The sequence below is a fragment of the Natator depressus genome, chromosome 7 (assembly GCF_965152275.1).
Source record: "Natator depressus isolate rNatDep1 chromosome 7, rNatDep2.hap1, whole genome shotgun sequence".
NCBI lineage: Eukaryota > Metazoa > Chordata > Testudines > Cheloniidae > Natator > Natator depressus.
Window position 1 is genome coordinate 23683035 of NC_134240.1, and position 19611 is coordinate 23702645.

Below are 19611 nucleotides of genomic sequence, written 5' to 3' on the forward strand. Positions count from 1 at the left end.
CCCCCTGCCTTCCTCAATCTCCTCAGTAGCCTCCACAGCATCCCGGGGGCCCTCCAGTGCTGCAGGGCAGGGCTGATACTTGGGGCTTCTCAAAGGCCCCTCCCTCATCCGCTACACAGACCCCCGCTGGTGGCTCAGAAGGCCAGTGCTGGTTTAACAGAGCTCAGTTCCATAGCACCCCAGCCCCTCAGCCAAGTGACATGACCAGGCTGCCCTGGGGGTGAGACTGGGCCCAGAATTAGCTCCACTGGGTTCTACCAGATGGGGATTGAACTGTCACCACTTCCCATAAGCCTCTTGGCCCCCAGGGCAGCCTTTATTCCCTTGGAAGCCCTTAAGCATCAGTCATTTCCCCAGGGATCCATTCAGCTCCGCAGGGAGCACAGGGCTCTTGGCAGCTCCACTGGCACGTCCCAACGCACTGTCGTCCCACCTTCCATTAGCATGGTGGCTCTGCCGCCTCTGGAACCAAGTGTCCCCCCTCTGCTGTCTGGCTGGAGAAGGGGAGTCACCTGTGCAGACCCGTGAACACTCACCTTCCCCCCCTTATCTCCATCCTGGCCACAGGCGCCTTTCGGTCCCCGATCCCCCTGCAGTGAAGAGAGAAGTCACAACACCACTCCGCGACCCGCTTCGACACTAACCCCTGGGGCAGTGGGCTGGTTTTGCAGACAGGGTCTATGGTGGGTGTCAGGTATCGGGGGGAGAAATTCAGGCTACCAAGGCCATCAATGTCTTGCAGCTGATGCCACTGAACCCACTCTTGGGAGGCTACACTGCCCCCTTGGAAAGACCCCACTGCATCCGAGCCCATTCCCAGGGGCCAATTGGTGGCCTGGGGGTTCCCTGACATTGACCCTGAATGCACACGGGGGGTTCCTCTCTCCCCAAGGTGCTTGGTCCCAAGACACTGCCATGAGTGGGCTCAGCGTCCCTCTGGTCTGCCCTAGGGCTACGTCTGGCCCAGGCAGGCAGGCTCTCTCAGGGTCACAGGAGGACGGACAGACAGACAGACAAAGGAAATGCCCACCTTAGGGCCTCGCATTCCCAGTGGCCCTATGTCCCCTTTCTCCCCTCTTGCTCCTGGGATTCCATCCTTTCCTGGCAGGCCCTGGAGAAAGAGAAGAGAAAACACAGAGTGACTCTTGGGCTTTGCTCCTGGGCAATGGGCAAGAAACAGCAGCAAAGGACAGTTCCTCACCGACTCTCCGGGGTCTCCCGATTCACCAACTTCACCCTGGAAAGGCAAACACACCAGGTCAGGGATGGAGGGGCTGGGTGCCTGAGTGACGCCCGCATGTACATGCCAGGATGGGGACAGCAGATGTTCTGGCAGGCCTGTGTGCACACGCACTTGCAGGCACACCTACATCTGCGCACGAGTGGCACGTGCAGGGCTGTGCACACCTGTGGCTATTCTTACCTTCTGGCCCCCGGGGCCGCGTGCTCCTGGGAAGCCTGTAGAGCCCTTCTCCCCTTGCTCGCCTCTTCCTCCCTGCGGGTGAAAGCGCACATCAGTGCACAGCCTGAGGAAAGCTCCCCCTGCTCACAGCAGGCAGCTGGAGGGACAGAACCAGCCTCTGAAATTATATTAGGTTCTAAAAAAAGGTCCCCAAATGAGAGAAACAAAACGTCCCTGATTTGCTTCCCCCACCACAGTGACTCACTAGCCAACTCCCCTCCTGGTCAGACTGATGCACCTCTGGGAAAGCACCCCACCACTGCCAGTGGGATGGGGGGGCTGGCGCTGGCCAGTACAGGGTGCCCCTGAGTATAACGCAGGCTGGGACTGAGCCTGTTCCGTCACATCTCGGCCCGTTCCCCTGCAGTCTCCAGTGACACGCCCCTCTCTCGTCCTCCTCCTTGCCGGTCTCCATTCCATAACCAGGGCCTGCAGCTCCCACTGCCGCCAGCCCAAAGCCCCTTCTCTCTCAATGGCTGCGCTCACAGCAAGCAAAGGGCACAAAGCATCCAGCTCCTAGCTCCTGGGGCCGGCTGTGCTCCACAGTGCCCAGTCATCACAGCACCTGTTCTCAGTCCTGCCAAGCCTTCAGTGCTCTGTGGCTTCTCCCAAGCCTCTGGGACAGCTTTCAGACAGGCATGCTCCCATACCTGCCTGTCCTCCAGCTGCTCGCTCACGTACCTTCTCTCCTGGGAGGCCCGGGTCACCCTTGTCACCTTTCTCCCCTTCCATCCCCTTCAGGCCACGGTCTCCCTGGTCAGGGGAAAGAGCGGAGGGTGCAGGGAGTCAGCCCCCTGACAGCACAGGGAGGATGACCCATGGGTGGGATTCAGAGAAGAGCAAGGCACACATTGGGACTGGAGGGGAGATTCCTGGGGTGGAGTCTGGTCTGTCTGGCTAAAGGGACATGGAGACTTGGGGGAGGAGGTACACAGGGAGAGTGTCTGCTGAGATCTGGGGTGTGAACCCCAAGGCAGGTGCGGGTCACGTGCGGTGTGGACTGAACCCCAAGGCAAGAGAGGATCGTGGCGGGGGGATGCGAAGGGACGGACCTAGCAGCTACAGGTTCAATAGCAGGAAATACCTCCAGGCTGATGAATCTCAAAGCATCCTGGGAATAGCTCATAGGGAACAGCCCACTCTGGCCCCTGGGCAATGGGCTCCTTCAGCGGTTTTCAAACTTTCTGAGCCAACCCGCACTTGGAGTTATAATTTTTGGTTGCACCCCGCCAACCCAGACAAAAATAGTCCCAATGCATGCCCCTCCCCACGAGGGTTTTCAGGGTGGGGGAAGGCGCGTGTGATGGTCTCTGGGGGCAGAGCCAGCGCTGGGCACAGAGGCTGCTGGGAACAGAAATCAGCGCAGCCGTGGTGGATGTTGACACTGACCTGCAGGCTGGGTGGCTCGCTGAGGTGCATCAGGGGGTGGAGATGGTGTGGGGCTGGCTTGAGCCCCACTGTGCAGGGCTGGCCCAAGCCACCTGGCGTTGCTGCTCACCCCCCCAAAATGTTCCTCCACACCCCCCTAGGGGGTGCACCCCACAGTTTGAAAACCTCTGCTCTATGGGGTAGGGCTCTTACCGGCTCCCCCTTGCTCCCCCGGACTCCAGCCGGCCCCTCCACAATGACAGTATCACCCTGCACATGGGGAAAAACAAACAAACCACACGGCAGCCAATGAGAGGTCAAAATAAACCACAGACCCACTGACCCATGCTGCAGTTTGCAATCCCATGGGTTTAAACAGGCTCATGTGCCCAAGGGCCACCAGCTGCTGCCCTCAAGCCAGTCAAGAGTCCAGCTCACACCCTACACGCATCACTGCGGTGCATGGCAGACGGCTTCCCACGCCGCCGGAGACCAAGGACCTACACAGCCCAGCGGTGAGAAACCCAGGGTTACGGGAGCAGCCCCAGGGCTAAGGATTGTCCAGTCAGGGCAAAGCCAAAGCTGGCCACTAGCACTGGAAGGGTTCACGTGGGGTGGACCTGCTGTGGCGGCATTTGGGCAGGAGCGCCTGGTGGGCAGGCGGCAGATGGAAAAGCTCTGTGCGCTGCAGCTTTGCCAGCACAGAATTACTTTTTCACCTTCCTCTGGGTACTGGCTCAGACAGTCCCAGGTCTGAAGGCAAGTGGGCCTTTCTGGTGTGGCAGTTGGGGCTAGAGGTCAGCCAATGAGCCCCTAGCAGCATGTAAATGGGGAACTCACCTTGTCTCCTTTGGGCCCCATAGCTCCAATGTCTCCCTAGAAGGGAAGAGAGCGTGGGTGAGAAACATGCCTCGCACAGGGACATGTGGGTCTCACGACTGTCAGGCCACTACCAAACCCGAGGGCCTCCCTCAGAGCATCAAGGAGACCAGCCAGAACCCAGACACTCAGAGGGGAGGAGAGTGGTTGGAAGGAGCCCCAAACCTGGGGCCTTGGGGACCCCAAACCTAGGGAAGTTCATGGGGTCCTGAGAGGCATGAGTGGAGGGCTCAAGATCAGAGAGAAACGGGTTCATACCTGACTTTATTAGAACTAGGAACTGGGAGAAATGAGAGCAAGAGGGAGACAGGCCATGAGCTCCCCTGGAGAGGAGACAGCCCCTGGTCAGGCAGCAGCCCAAGCAGGCTGGGGGGTGAAATCCAGGAGCAGCTCTGGGCAATACCCTGCCTGACCCCATCCCATCAGCGTGGGATTGTACCCCATGGGCAGGTGCTTGTACTTCAATAGCAGCCTGATGGAGGGGGAGGTGGGAGAAGACTCCCCTCCCCCAGCCCCAACGCCCCCCACCAGGAGGTTGCTTACTTTGTCACCTCGCTCCCCTCGGTTTCCGGGAGGCCCCTAAAGGGAAAAGAGAAGGGGAATCACTGGCGAGCGGGAGCCAATCCCAGCCCCTGGTTAAAGGGCAAGGCAAAGGGAGGAGGAAGGTATTTACCGCAGGCCCACGATCTCCCTCCAGCCCTGGGCGCCCGTCTTCACCCTGCCGAGGAGGAAAAGAGCACAGTGAGACAGAGCACAGGGCCGGGAATGGGAGAGCTGGGCCCTGAGGGCACAGCGGGTCAATTCCATAGCCTGCTATCCTGATCCATGGTGAGGGGGGTGAGAGGCAAAGCCCCAGAGCAGTGACCTCGGCCTTGGGGAGGGTCCTGGGCACAGGATGCCTTCAGGGTACCCATTTGTGGGCTTTCCGCAGCCCCAGCCAGGGTGTGCCAAGGGGGCGCTCTCCTCAGGGAGATGGGCTCAAAAGTGTCTTCTCCATCTCTAACCTCCAAGTCTGCTCCACATACCCCTGGCCCATGAAGAGCCGTGTCTGTATCCCAAAGACACAAGGCCTGGTAGAGTCCCCAGTGCTGCAGGGGGGCACAGGCCGTGCTCACCACTGCTGTACTGCAGGCTGGAAAGTCTTTCTGGCCCCAGGGGATCGATGCGCTTGTCCCCTCACACACAGCAGTGCTGGGGAGAGGGGTGGGTTAGCAGGGTCTGCACTCACAGCTGGGGGAGGCTATAAGGGAGATACATACCCGTGGCCCTGGGTCTCCTCGCTCACCTCTAGGGCCCGGCTGTCCAGCCCCCACGTTCCCCTACAGGGCAGAGAGACAGAGCGTTAGTGATGCTGTAGCTAACAGCATTCTCTGAATGAGCCGAGGTAAGCGGCAATCCTGCACACCTTGCCCAAAAGGCCAAGTCAGGCACTACCCGGGCCCTGCTGGATCCAGCCACTGGCTGCCCCTTTCCACGCCCTCTGCCTGCTCACTTTGTCCCAGCTCTGGGAATCTCCAGCATTATGCTCCATAGGACACTGCCCTGCACTAGGGTTGCCAACCCTCCAGGATTGGCCAGGAGTCTCCAGGAATTAAAGATGAATCTTTTTAATTAAAGATTATGCCATGTGATGAAACCTCCAGGAATACATCCAACCAAAATTGGCCATCCTACCCTGCACATACATGAGATTGCATGTCTTGACAACCAGACATGTGGCGAAGCCGGAAAGCCATGGCCTCTCCTCGCTGCTCCCTTGATGCTCAGAGGTTTCCATGTGCGGGGCAGGATCCTCATGCCACCTGCACCCCTAGGGATGCTGCTGTCTGTTGGCTGCTTGAAGGGGATCTGGCTCTGCTTGCCCATGCCCTCAAACTGGGAAGTCAGGTCATGCAACAGGACAGGAGCTCACTTGCTCCTTGGTACCTGTACCGTAACAGCATTGCCAGCCCCAGGATCTACCGATGGGGCCTGGCTCCACAGTCACACCCCACAACAGGCTTCTTCAGAGACAAGCGACTGCACCAGAGGCCAGAGGAAGAGAGAAGAACAGCCTTTGCAAATGGGTCAGAGATACACTTGGCCCCAAGGACTCCCCCTGTAGGTAGCTCTGAGATGTCTTTGTACCTCTGTCTATCAACATCACGAGCCCCGAAGCCGCACTGGGGGAGAAAAGTCTGGATTCCTCCAGAGACCCATCCCCCAAAGGGGGACAGATGTTATTTGAAGGCAATAGGGAACATCCACCAAGCAAGAAAAAGAACACTCTAGCTGTGGCCCTTGGAGAATACATGCCCTTCTCCCGCACTCCAGGAGCCGCAGGAGGCTGGCGCAGTAAGGGTTAAAGCAGAGCCTACCTTGTCACCCTTCAGTCCTGGGATGCCTTGTGCCCCCTGAAACAAGAGAGACAGATCAGTGGACCAGGCCCAGCCTGGGGGCCTCTGAAGCAATCCCCGCGGGCTTGCTATATCACAGGATACAGAGATCAGTGCTGCCCTGGCCTAGGTGCCAACCACAATTACACCAAGGAGAGGGGTCAGACCTTGGCCATGTCACTTGTACGATTCACCTCACTTCCCTTTCATTTGTCTGGCCCTGGGTAACACTAGTGGCAACTGGAGGTTAACACAAGGGAACAAGCAGGTGGAGGGAGTTTTAGTTGAAGAAATGCAGATAGTCATCTCTCCATCCATCCCTCCCCAACCCCAACCCCAACCCCAACCCCAACCCCAACCCCAACCCACTCAAGGGAATAGTTCAATGATACTCATGTAAGCCTCTCACCCAGCTCTGAATCTGGATGCAAAGCTGCTCTGGCTCCAGTCCACAGGGAGACCCCTAAGGGCGTCTGCACTGGGGTAAGCAAGAAATTTTTCTGTCACCCAAAGGTGAATCCCATGCTTGGAGGCGGGGGCTGGAAGATCTCCCACAATCCTTGGGACTGTGTGTGCAAGTGATGAGCAAGAGTCACAGCTGTATGCATAAGCTGACATCGTGCCCACACTGTGGCAGTGGCCCAGGTGAATTAGACACCCAGCCTGCCTGCTTTTGGGCACTTGACCTTTTAAATCCCTCCCTTTGGAGCTGAGCAAACTGGCATTGGCTTGGGTTTCAGTGGCCTCTTTCCTGGCCCAGGGCAGCTGCCTGTCACCTCCTACACTGTTCATTTGCTCCCCGGAGAGCTTGGCAGTTTGACTTCTCCTGCCTGCTGCTCTGTCAGGGCAGCAGGCTCTTTCCAGCACCCTGCCCAGTTCTCCCTCCCTGAGGCTGTGCAGGGCACCTTCAGAGAGACACAGGGAGAGGCTTAGTTAGGGGGAGCAATAGCTGCACCTCCTGGAAACCATCTTCCTCCTCCTGGCTACACACCCAGCACTCTAGGCCCCAGGTGCCCAACACTCACCGCTGGCCCTGGGGGTCCTGGGGGCCCTGGTGATCCAGAGGTACCATCTCTTCCAGGGAAGCCAATCAAACCCTAGCAAGAAAAATACATCAGTCAAGAGAGGCCTTGGCCATGATGAGGCCCCACTTCACAGCGAGCGAAGGCCCGGGAGTGGCCTTGGCTGTAAAGGGAGCACAGTTAAGGCCTCTCCATGGCAAAGGTCAAGCCCCAGGGCATCTCTCTTCACCGAGCTCCCCCATGGCAGAGCTCACACTCAGGGCACCAGGCAACTGCAAGTGCTCTCGTGGGAGGGGAACTGTGCAGCTCAGGGTAAACTCCGAGGTCCTGCCAGGAAAGAGAGCCCAGTTCAGTGCAGGCAGGCACTGCCACACATGACCAGGGAGGAGTGAGTGGAGAAAGGACATTTAATCCTTCAAGGGGGGTGCTGCAGACTCTCTGCACGTCGCAGGAGGGAGCTGATGGAAGCTGCTTTGCTGGAGCATACTTCACATTGGGTCAGAGAAAGCGCTGCAGGGAAAAGTCTGTTGGGGGTAGCCAGGATGGTCCTACATGGGCTTTTCCCTTGCTTCTTTCATCGACCCCTTGCACTCCAGCAGCAGGAGGCCCTGCCTGCCGGCACCAAGGAGTCCAGACAGGAAGCCTCAGGGCTCTGGAACATCTCATGGACTCACCCAGTGGTCTCCCTTTGTAACCTGGCTCCCCTGCATGAACCTCCAGGGCCAGGCCCAGGGAAGAAGCTGAGGCAGCTGGACAGTCATGCTGCTGCACTGGCCCTTGGTGCTGAGCAGTATGTGCTGTTGGGGCGAGTGGTCCAAGTGGTTGTGCTTTAGCAGGGGTGAGACGGGCCAGAGCTCAGGGCCGGATGGTAACTGCACCTCTTACCCTCTCTCCTGGAGGTCCTGGTGGGCCTGGCTGTCCATTTTCTGCCCTCAGACCTGGCTGGCCGGGGGTCCCTGCGATGCCTGGCAAGCCCGGGGATCCTGGTGGGCCAGGTAAGCCAGTGTCGCCCTGGAGGGGAGACAGAAGGAGCCAGTGCTGCTGAGCCTGCTGCTGGGGAAGGACTCCCCTGATGCCAGACTGCTGAGAGAGGAGCAGTGGGATGGGGCCCACACTCCTCAGGGGACTTCAATTTCAGTCTGGAGGGAAATGCTGTACTCTAGCAGGGCAGAGCACTCAGCCCTGGGGGGAAGGAATGAAATGGAGGTGGGCTCAGCCAAACACCCACACGCTGAGGGTGGGCAGAAGCAGGGAAAAGGATCTCAGGCCTGTACAGGTAGGCAGCACAAAAGTGAGGGTGTCAGGCCTGTATATGGAGGATGGTTGGTGTTGGAGTGGAGACATACTGATCCCAGCACTTGCCCGCTCTGCGGTTACACTGGGGTAGCTGGCTTTCCCTGGGTGTGCATAGCGGAGGGAGAGGCAGGTAATTTTCATTGTTAACTGGGCGCTGAAGATCTCTGCTGGGGGATTGGTTTGGAACCAGGAGTAGAGTGTCCCAGCTCTTCAGGGTCTCCAGCAGGAGCTGTCCAGCACCCGTGGTGCTGATGCCAAATGAGCTCTGTAAGCACCCGTGTCTCTCAGCCCTGAAGCTGTGAGGGGCAAGGTAGGCAGGGGGAGGGGGGGGATCCAGCCCTTCCTGTCCTGCTTCTAGAGTGGCTCCTGCCACCTCTCCATCTAGAGCTGTCCTGTGACTCACTCAAAGGGCCTGGAGAATCTACCAAATAATCAATTTCCCATGAAGGGGGAGATTATGGGTGTCTTGCTCGTGTTGTAAAAATTCACAGTATTTCCTGGCTTGGCTGCGAGTCTGTGGGCTGGACAGGTCACACACAGCAGGAGACAGCAACGCTGAGCAGGGAGCGGTGCCAAGGCCAGCACGTGGCGTTTCACTCCATGTTTTAAGTTGATAACAATAATAATATGCACCTTCCAAGCAGGGCAAGTGGGCAAGTGTCATTAACCCCATTATACAAAAAGGGAGACAGGCACAGAGCCAGGGAAGAGGCTTGGCCCAAGTCACTCAGCAAGCCAGAAGCAGAAGCAGGAAGAGAACCCAGGAGTTCTGATTCCCAGACTCCCCGTATGACTAAGGAGAGATTCTCTGTGCTAACAAAGTCTTAGGAGATGTTACCTTCAAACCTTGAGGCCCATCTTGTCCAGGGGGTCCCTGCAGACCAATGCCAACTGAACCCTGAATGGTGCAGATGGAATAGAAATGGTAAGTCATGCCACATGGAGGGGCAGAGGGGTGGATACATAGGGACATACAGCTAATTATCCTCCAGTTAGCTATGCCCAAGCTGGTGACTAAGCACGGTTGCAATCTATGGCTGTTCACTGGGAGGCCTCAGTCAGTCCCTAGTGGGAAAGTGGCCACATCACAAGAACCTCACCAGCACGCCCTGTCAGTCACAGAACAGGGTGCGTTCAGCTTATGGTCCCTGGAGAATAAACTCCCCTCTCAGCCTTGGGGGGTCCCACCAGGACAGGAATGAGACACACACACTGTGACAGCCATTTCCACAGCCATGAACACTAGTCACTGTTAAAAAATGCAAGAAGGGCTCTGATTAGCCCATTTACATCAGCCTTTCACCCAGCCAAACACCAAACAGAGCAGGCCAGCTCATCCCAGTAATTCTGAACACACAGCTGGCGGCTGCTCCTGCTCCCAAGAGCTCTCTCCCTGTCTCGTGCTGACTCAGAGACCTTCCCTTCTCACTGCTGCCACAATCTTCCCTGCTCCTCAGCCACCAGCACATGACAATCAAACTGCAAGGGAGATACCTCAGGTATATGAACCCGAGTGCAATATGGAAGGTAACAAGTGACAGATGGGTGTTTGAGCCACCAAGTACTGCTAAACACATCCCGTTCTGGGACTGACAGGGCATGCCAGTGAGTTCTAGGCTCAGTACACTGGAGCCCAAGTACCGGGGCTGCTATTTACCTTTTCCCCTTTGACTCCAGGGGATCCTTTGACTCCCTGTTAAAATACAAGCACAAGAAACAATGAAGAAAAACCATGCTCTGCATACGTACACATTTGAGGGCATGCACACGCGCTGTATACCATTTTTCAGAACTAGATTACAATGCACCAAGGTAGCCTTTCCCTGGAGCCAGATCTCAGACACGCTGGAGCTGCTCAATGCTCAGAGGTTTACTATGGCAAAGGCCAGGGCTTCCCATTCAGGTGGGGCAATGAAACAAATCAAAACCGCTCATATACTCCAGTGCTGGGCCCAGGACAAGAACCTGAACAGTACCAAGGAGGGGTTGAGCAGGTGGGCAGGGGAAGAACCTCCCCCAGCCTCTAACACTGGGCCTGGACTCAGCATTCCTACAGTGGGGATCCCAGCCATTCCCAACACTCCATCTATGTGGTACTTACATCTTCCCCAGGGTCTCCAGGCTCCCCCTGTCTTCCAGGCTCCCCCTGGCAGGAAGAAAGAGAGTGAGACTCACCAATGGGGACTGAAATGGATCAGGTCACAAAGGCACCATGAGCCATCACAGGGAGGTGGCTAAGAGCAAAGAGTGGAAGCCCCTCCGTGCACTGGGGTGTGAGGAAGTTCCTCACCTTCTCTCCCCTGGGGCCCGGTAAGCCTCGCTCGCCCTTGGCACCCTGCAGGTAGAGAGAGGAGTTAGTGTTTGGCTTTGGGCACAGAGTCTGAGATATAACAGTGGGAAGGGACATGAAAGGCCAACTTACCGGTTCACCCAGCAGGTTCCCTTCAATCCCTCCGGGGGCGCCCTATACAGCAACACACAAAGGCTCAGCACGTCAGGCATCCCTCCTGTGCCCCCTGCATCCCAACCCCTTTCCCACCCTGAGCTGACATCTGGGCTCCCTTCTTCCACTGATCCTGGTCACCCCAAACCATCACTCCTGGTGCAGCCTGGGACCCCTGTGCTCCTGCTCAGATGCTGGAGTGGCTGAAGAGACACCAGGGAAGCTGGCACTGGACAAGCCAGAGCAGATGCAGCTCATGGTGCATGGGCAGCATGGCACTGAGAAAGCCCTGCACCAAAGGGCTGGTCACTCACTCCAGGCTGTTCCAGCCCCACCCTCTCCCTTTGTAGCTTTTACTGGGCTCTAACAACATTATTAGTAATGCAATTTCTGGGTCAGAGTTGGAAAAAGAACCCAGAAGTCCTGGCTCCTAGTCCCCACACTCCCCCTCTGAAGCTTTCTGTGCAGATTTCTCCTGAGCTAATCCCCAAGCCTCTTACCTTCTCGCCTTTCATCCCAGGAGGACCGACAATCGCCTAGAGACAGGGAAGGGGAAATATGGACATTTAACAAAAAAGAGTGACGTCAGGGACTGAGGGAAATTTCTCACTTCAAGGGCCAGGGTAGGAAGTGAGTGAATCACACAAAGGAGGACAGCAAGACAGCACAATGATAAGCATCGTTGCTTGGTCTATGGCTTAGGCAGGGGGATACAGACTCCCTACCCCCGTGTGAAAGGGCTGTCCAGCCCAGCTGAACCCTGGCTGCTGTCACCATTTCTTCACTGGGTAAGCTATAAAGTGATTAAAGGTCCCGACACCATCCCCGTATGGGACCTGCGTTCAGAATTCCGGCAGCAGGTGATGTTGGGGTGGTGGTGGGGGTGTGGGGGGCCTCTCCACAGCCCCGGAGAGGGGCCAGCTCAGCCCACCCCACCCAGCAGGGCTGGGCTTTGGATGAGTTACTCCCACCTTCAGAAGGAAAATCCACGGAAAGGAGCTAGTAACCTACCACAGCTGGCTCAGAAAATGAGCCAAGGGAGATAGGAGAACGTCTCTCACACACCTGTCCTGGGAGCCCGGCGTCCCCTGGCTCTCCTTTAGGTCCGGCAGGGCCTGCGGGTCCTGGCACACCCTGTCATGCAATCAACACAACTGTTAGGCTTGGCCTGAGATGGAAATGATGGGTGCTGCTCTGCCCCAACTCCATGCTCCCTTGGCTGCTCTGCCACCATCAGCTCCCTCAGGAGGTGGGGCCACCACAGAGGTAACCTGGCAGATCATACACGGCTGCTGACTTAGCTCTCTTGCATACCACACTCCCAGGGGTTGAATTCAATGTACTCTTCCACACATCATGCTGCCATGGAAAATCTAAACCATGCTGAATTCAAAGCCAAGCTTTCAGTGCCGATTAGAGGTGCCACATCCCCTGGAATTTGTGGTTTGATGAGACCTCCTGTGTCATCCAAACTGGGCTAGAGTCACTAGGGCATCCAGCTGCACAGACAGATGTAGAACAACTCCTGATCCACATGGTCTCCAGTGCCAGACACACAATGGGAGAGAAGGCCAGAGAGGCTTAGTGCAGCAGGATTGTGGCATTTCTAACTCCTCTGTCACCCAAGTATCTGGGGAATGCTGCCATTCCCCTTCCTGCTGGAGCTCACTGTAGCAGACACACATGCCCTGCCAGCACCTGTGTGGGACATACCATTTTCCCAGGCAGCCCTGGTTCTCCCTCCTTCCCTGGCACTCCATCTCTCCCCGGCACTCCAGGCTTTCCAGTCTCACCCTAGAAAACAGGAATGGAACAGCTGGAATTATCATGGGGAGAGAGAAGTAGACAGCACTGCTGACAATCCACTCCACAGCTAGCATCTCTATCGGACTCCTCCTGCCACTTCCAGGCCTTGGAGAAGGGCTACCTGGATCCTGCCCTCTCAGCCAAGGGAGGCCCAGCTCTGCCAAATGGATGTGTACACAAAGGCAAAGGTTGCCAAGAGAAGAGATGCCAGTGGCAGGACATTGGAAGGGCCATAGGCAAAGCCAGGCAGGTTGGGAAAGGCAATTCATACCCCCCATGGCAGCAAGGGAGCTATCGGGCACTGTGAACAAGCAATGCTCACCACTTGTCCTGGCAATCCTTGGGTGCCCTGCGGTCCCTGTTGGAAAACAAACACAATCAGGAATCAAAGGCAATGAATGAGGAATTGCAAATCTCCCACTCTGGGCAGCAGCACAGAGACCATTCAGACTCTGCTCCCTGATGGCACCCAAATGGGAGAGAACCACACCATGTACCTACCACAAGGCCAGGGGGGCCTGAGGGGCCTGGGAGGCCGATGCTTCCCTGTGGCCCAGGCAAGCCCTGCAATGGAACAAAGAGGCATGTGTTAGAGAGCAGGGGAAGCCTCTCCCTAGAATAGTGGGTCCCCCACTGACAGCATCTCCCCCCAGGCAGTCACTCTGCGGGCTCCCAGGCCTTGGCCTGACACGGAATCAGGACACACCAGTTATCCCCTGAGGAAAGGGCCCAGCACTCCCTTTAGGGCAGGTGTGTACACACTGGGTAAGGTCCCAGAAGTGCCTAAGATCAGGCCAGAGCCAGCCTGACTGGGGACGGGGCACAGAGGGCAGGGCATGGCAGAGCTACTCACCCGAATGCTGGAGCCAGGCTCACCCACATCTCCCTGCAATAAGAGAGTCTGTTACAAACCCGCACTGGGCAGGTACAACAATCCGAGATTCAGCTGCAGGTGTCCATGAGGCCTCAAGCCAGCCTGCACGGGCGTGTGGTTAAGTGAGGCAGAGCAGGGTGGACGCCCACCCACAGACGGGGGCAGGTACCCCCCAGGGTGCTCTCTGCAAAGACACACTCAGTGTCTCCCAGCCCTGGGTTGCTGCTCTTTCCCTTCCATGGGCTTTGTCCTCGCCATTACTTTCCTACATTCAGCCCTGGGCTCACTGCGCTGGCTCCAGGGACATGTCCCAGGGTGAATTTGGTCCATTACTGTGACTCCCGCTCCCCTCACCTACTTGACTGGAGAAGTGGAGCCTCCCCTGCTGTCACCCCTTCCCCATGTCCCTTGTGCTATGGAGTGCCCAAAGGCTCCAGCCAGTCTCTCCTGCAAGCCTCCCCCTCACTCTTTCCATAATGTGGGACAACGCCATGTAGGCCTTCTAAACATACGGCACCCCTTTAAGGGGACAGCCTGCATCTCACACACACTGTGACCACAGTGGCCAGGGGACGGTGTAACCCACAGGTGTTCAGTACTTGACCTGGAATCAGACCCTTGCAATCCCGGGTCTAAGCGGGGCAGCAAAGCCCTCCAGCTAGCACAGCGTTCTGCATGCTCTGCAGCTCCACACTCTCTGGCTTGCTCAGGGATGTGCCTATCACCCAAGCCTCATGCGTGGCCCTCTCTGCATGGAACCTGGTGCTCCTGGCAGCTGGAGGCCTTCCCCAGTGGATGCACAAGCCATGCTTGCGGGTTTCGTATTGACTCATTGATCTGCAGTGCTTCCTCCAGCTAACTCAGCCTCCTGGAGTCCCGAAGCCCAGCAAAGGCAGCAGGACTCCAGCTTCCTCTGGCCAGAGGTTCCAGCCTCCAGCGGGTTGGAAGCTGCTGCTGTCTGGGATGTACCTTTATTCCAGGTGGGCCCTGAGCGCCTGGTGGTCCAACAAGCCCCTGCAAGGAAAGAGAAGATGGTTATCCCAGGTACAGCTAGAGCCCAGCAGTGCAAATGAGCCAGTTCTGGAGCGCAGCACAGACAGCACTGAGGTGTTTCCTGTTTGTTTCGCTGCCTTGTAATCTGCCGCACACACAAAAGCCCTGTTTAACATCCTGGGCTCAGGGCTCCGCATCTCCCTAGCCCTGTAATACCACAGAGGGCTGTGCCTCCGGCTCTGCAGGACATCATCTCTTGCAGGCCCCGTGGGGAGGGCTGGCAGGGAGGTGAATGCTGAAAGAAAATGCTTTGTGTGCCTCTGGCAGCTCCAATGGATGTCGCTGGGATTCTATTTTCTGTTCCCCTTTCCCAGTATAAGCTCTGTGCTGGGCTGACATCTCATGCCAGCAGGTTTCAGCCTCCAGGAACCATCTGGACGCTACTATGCATGTTGGGGTTGAGGCACTGGCAGATTCCCCCATGCCACCCGAGATGTGGGTCTGATACACACACTGCCATAGACAACAGAAGGTACAGCAGGCTGGTGTTACTTACAGCTGTGCCTGGTGGCCCTGGATCTCCCTGGTTGCCCTGCAGGACAGGAGAGAGATTGTTAGTGCTGGATGGGGGCTCTGATCACCTCTTGCCATTGCAGAGGCCAGAAGTCAGTTGGCCTAACTGAGTTTTGGTTGGATCAGTATTCTTTAAAAAGGGTTGAGCTCTGGACTGAGTTATCCTCATGTGAAATGTCCCTGCCACCATACCATAGCCCCCTCTCACGGCCCTGCCAAAGGAGGGAAGTTGCACTCAGCGAGCGACAGGGTTGTACCCACACTCTCCACACACTGTTGTGCATGTCACACCGTGTCTGGGACAATATGGGCAGCAGTGCAACCCCAGCCTGCTTTAGGTGATTTACAACAAGGGCCAGGCACAGACAGACAGGATTTTAATCCTCTCACTTTATCTGCTGTCGGCACTTTTTAACCAGCTGTGCGCTACACAGTCAGTCGTTCTGGGCCTTGCTCTAGCATCATTATCCAAGGATCGCTGAGCTCTTTACACCTGTGAGGAGCCTCAGAGTCACTAGCCCCATTTTACAGATGGGGCAACTGAGGGCCAAGAGAGAGTAAGTGACTTGCCCAAAGTTGTGAGTCAGAACCAGGACTAGAACCCATATCTCTGGAATCCCAGTCCCTGCTCTAACCTCCAGATGCACGATCTCTGCCTCCCTGTGAAAAGATTACAATGCAGACTGCTCCTGAAAGCAGAAACGCCCCAGACTCTGCAGGAGAAGGATGTATTTGCTACATGCAGAAGGGGCCCAAGACAAGAGGGGAAGGCAATCACCTACCGGTCGGCCTAGAACTCCGGGAAAGCCTGGCATACCCTGCAAAGAGGCAATTCAAAGCCGGAGAATTAGCGAAACCACAGCAGCCCCTGAAGCAGCCCCAGTTCGGGCCTGGCCTTCTACACAATATGATGCCAAGACAGAGCTGCTGCACAGGATAGACAGAGAGCTGGGAAAGCCAACCTCAGCCAGGGCCCAGAAACAGGCCTACCATGAAGGGTTACTTACAGCTGGGCCGGGAGGCCCTCTAAAGCCCTGCGGGCCCTGGATGGAAGGGAAGGACACAAAATGACAACACGTGAGCTGGCAGCAAAACGTCACAGTGGGGAATGCTGCTCACGGGGGTGCAAAGGGACTGGAACGGCGATGCTGGCACCTTGTGCAGGAGGGTTTGCTGCACAGCTAGTGTCTCCCGCTGGTTAATGCCGGCAGACGTGTCCCAAGAACAAACTGGGGGTTGTCCGGGGATCCCCCACCAGCTCGATCACAGTCAGCACCGGGTACCTGTTCCAAACCCTCCCGGCACCGAGAGCACCGAGATACAGCACGACAAACAGAACAAAGGCAGCTGGTTTGGGGGCCCTTAGACATGTGCTGAGCCCTAGTCTCTCCTCCCTGCCTGAATCACATCCTGTCTCCCTGTGCTGGCAAAGGGCACCTCACCCACCTGCACGTGGGCCAGCGATGGTCTCAGCCATGCCCGCTCAGTGTCCTGAATCCCTGCCGGCCCAGGGAATTGTCCCACAAACTTTCCAGAGAGCCCAGCTGTGGCACTGGGGAACTGGCAGTGTACTGGGGTGCTGGCATGTCTCGCGGGAGCTGCCCTGTGTCTGCAGCTGGGAATGACGACCTCCGCCTGCTAAACCCCCCGACGCAGGGACTCTGGCTCCTGAGAAAACCCCAAGTGATCAATTCACTCCTCTCCGAGCAGCCTCCCAGCCAGTCTGTCACACACTCCTCCGGCCTCCCCATTTCCATGCGCTCCCTCCCACACCCCGCACTCCCAGGCTGATGCTTCCTGCCTTTACTCACCGGTTTCCCTTCTGGCCCAGCAAGGCCTCTTTCTCCTGGGAGGCCCTAAAGCAAACAAGGCAAGGAACAGACAGACAGTAAAAAACAGGCACCAAGGGGTTAAAACTCTTTGAAGCACCGAGCCCCCAGCTCTGCTGAAGCACCTCACTCTAGCCCTGGCTGATCCAGCCTTAACCCCAGCCCTGCCAATGCACATTAACCCCCCCTGTGCTAGCCCAGCCTCGCCCCCCCCAACTCTGCCAACACACCCCAGCCCCCATCAGTGCAGTCTTGCCCCCCAGCTCTGCCAACATACCCCAGTCCCCTATGTCAGTGCAGCCTCCCCTCCCGCTGCTCTACCAATGCACCCCAGGGCCCCCGTGCTAGTCCAGCCTGGCCCCCCAGCCTGTCAGTGCAGCCTCGCCCCCCAGCTTTGCCAACGCACCCCAGCCCTCATCAGTGCAGCCTCGCCCCCCGAGCTCTGCCAATGAACCTCAGTCCCAACGTTGCTGCTGTTCCAGTGGTCTGGTCCCACTAGCCGTACTCACCGGGCTGCCATCCCTGCCTTTCTCGCCAGCTTCTCCTCTGTCCCCCTTCTGCCCAGGTTCACCCTGCAATTGGGACACGCAGCACGTCACAAAGACCAGCAGGAAATCACCATGACCCATCCCAACCCAAGATCCTCTCCGGTCCAGGGCAGGGGGAGGCTCACCCGCTGGAATATTGATCTGTTTGCTCCCTGAGGGGAGGCCAGAGTCCCCCCATCTCCCTAGTGCTGCCCAGCTCTTTGGGGAGGGGGACATCACATGGGAACATAAGGTCTCAGCACAGCCCGGCCTTGGGCATTTATTGGAAATCGGCAGGGGAACTAGCTCCTATGGCTGCACAGGGAGCAGGGCTCATGCCATAGTAAAGTGCAGGGTACAGAAGTGCTCATGCTGCTTTGTTTATATGTAGGGCCTACAGGATAATGTGGACTTTTCCTTCTTTTTTAAAGAATAAATCCAGCATGATTGTGTGTGGAAGCTGCTGGCTTGACAGCCCTGGGGCTGAAGTCCACTGTTTATATGCCGAACAGGCAGAGGCCAGGCCAGCTTCCCCCGCACACCGTCACCTGCTGACATGCTTCACACTTGCCCTGGAGGGCCCCCCTCGTGGGATGCAAGTTCTCTCTCCATGGACCACTCAGACTTAGCCTGAGGAGCTGCCATTGCCAGGAAAGAACCATTCCAATGGGATGACGAGCCACCAGTAATGCCTTGGCAGGGCACCGGAGCCTGGATTCCAACACAGAAGGGCCACCCCCAGAGACCTGGGCCTGCTGAGCAGTGGTGCAGCCAGATAGAAGGATAGCGAGAGAGAGGCTGAGGGATCAAAGACAGAGTCAAGTGCCCCAGGCAGAGGAGATCCCCCGATGTGAGCGAGACAGAGTCAGAGAGGAAGCTGGTGAAGTGCAGGTGCCAGAAGACTTACTATACTCAGACCTTATCTCCTTTGGGTCCTCTCTCGCCATCCACAGCGGGCTCTCCCTGCACAGGAGAGAAGTTAGTGTCAGAAAACCCTGGCTCAAACCACAGACAGACAGTCACCCAGCTCTAACCATTGGACACATGCCCTCACAGAGCAGGGAACAGAATCCTGGAGCCTTGGCTCCAGACCACTCTCTCCCTACATCTCTCCTGAGTGGCAGCTGCCACCTCCTTCCCCAATGCAGAAGTACATAGCATTGCTGCCTCTGCTCCAAGCCCCACCATTGTTCCCACTTCATGTTTCATTCACATTTTGTCCCATTTGCTAGTACATTGATGGTTGTGGCAACAATGATGTCACCAGGGTGGGCTGAGCTCACCGTACCACAGTGTCCGTTTCCAAACGGGGCTGAAGGGAGACCCTGGTTTGGGAAATAAGGAGCTTATGGGGTGATCCCTATAACATTATAAACAGGGATCATTTCACCCACCACTGAAATGCAGCCACCTCTGGGCCAGGGGGGCTGCTGAATATCACACAGCACATTCACAAGAGTCTATGAAGGAGAATCTCTTAGCCAACTGGAAGTACAGGAGGAATCTAGGCACACCCTGCTCCACACAGGAGTCTGGCCAGGACACAACGGTTAAACCCACGCTTGTGCGGTAAGCGCCATTAGCTCTCTGATGACCACAAAGGACCTCGAACATCCCACCTGAAATGCAGCAATGGCAGCAGCACAGCACCTCTTAGCACCATGCTGGGGCACTGGGCCAAATTCAGGGAGAGGGAAGAGTTACCAGCTCCACGTCCTGCAGCACCCTGGGAGATCTGGTGAGACAGGGGTACTGTGCGGTGCTGGGTGAAGTTGGTGATGGTGACAGACAGGGGGTCTCGTGGTTCCTTTGGGCCTTAAACTCTGACTGAGACATGGGTACAGACAGGGCTCCTCTCTCCTCCTTGGCACTAACCTTGGCTCCCTTGGGTCCTGTGGGTCCACGCTCCCCCGGAAGACCAGAGAGGCTCCCTTCCACCACATCTGCCTGGAGACACAAGAGCACAGTGAGAGGCAGCAGCCCAAGGCCAGCAACTCTGCTGCCAACAGCACTGGGAACCCTCCATGGGAATCTGGTTTCCTACAGGGCACCTGCCAACCCCTCTCCCCACATGCCCTGGGTAAGATTCCTGTTTGTCCTCTGGAGCCACAGAAACTGCCAAACCAGATCGGACTGATGGGTCCCTCTTGCCCAGGGGCTAATG

General features: G+C 57.0%; 1 protein-coding gene across 1 annotated transcript in view; it reads right to left on the minus strand.

Annotated features, from left to right (window-relative positions):
* COL7A1 (collagen type VII alpha 1 chain) overlaps positions 1-19611 on the minus strand; it is a 109756-nt gene that overhangs the window by 21238 nt on the left and 68907 nt on the right. The window contains exons 79-109 of the mRNA XM_074959608.1: positions 19323-19394; positions 18366-18410; positions 17430-17492; positions 16903-16947; positions 15874-15909; positions 15075-15110; positions 14495-14539; positions 13505-13537; positions 13153-13215; positions 12974-13009; positions 12559-12639; positions 11911-11979; positions 11346-11381; positions 10825-10866; positions 10693-10737; positions 10504-10548; positions 10060-10095; positions 9241-9300; positions 7992-8117; positions 7110-7181; positions 6067-6102; positions 4969-5028; positions 4383-4427; positions 4253-4288; positions 3671-3706; positions 3044-3100; positions 2144-2215; positions 1424-1495; positions 1202-1237; positions 1031-1111; positions 537-590 (exon numbers count right to left, since the gene is read on the minus strand). Coding sequence (XP_074815709.1) covers positions 537-590; positions 1031-1111; positions 1202-1237; positions 1424-1495; positions 2144-2215; positions 3044-3100; positions 3671-3706; positions 4253-4288; positions 4383-4427; positions 4969-5028; positions 6067-6102; positions 7110-7181; positions 7992-8117; positions 9241-9300; positions 10060-10095; positions 10504-10548; positions 10693-10737; positions 10825-10866; positions 11346-11381; positions 11911-11979; positions 12559-12639; positions 12974-13009; positions 13153-13215; positions 13505-13537; positions 14495-14539; positions 15075-15110; positions 15874-15909; positions 16903-16947; positions 17430-17492; positions 18366-18410; positions 19323-19394 — 1671 coding nt within the window. The remainder of the gene's footprint in view (positions 1-536; positions 591-1030; positions 1112-1201; positions 1238-1423; positions 1496-2143; positions 2216-3043; positions 3101-3670; positions 3707-4252; positions 4289-4382; positions 4428-4968; positions 5029-6066; positions 6103-7109; positions 7182-7991; positions 8118-9240; positions 9301-10059; positions 10096-10503; positions 10549-10692; positions 10738-10824; positions 10867-11345; positions 11382-11910; positions 11980-12558; positions 12640-12973; positions 13010-13152; positions 13216-13504; positions 13538-14494; positions 14540-15074; positions 15111-15873; positions 15910-16902; positions 16948-17429; positions 17493-18365; positions 18411-19322; positions 19395-19611) is intronic.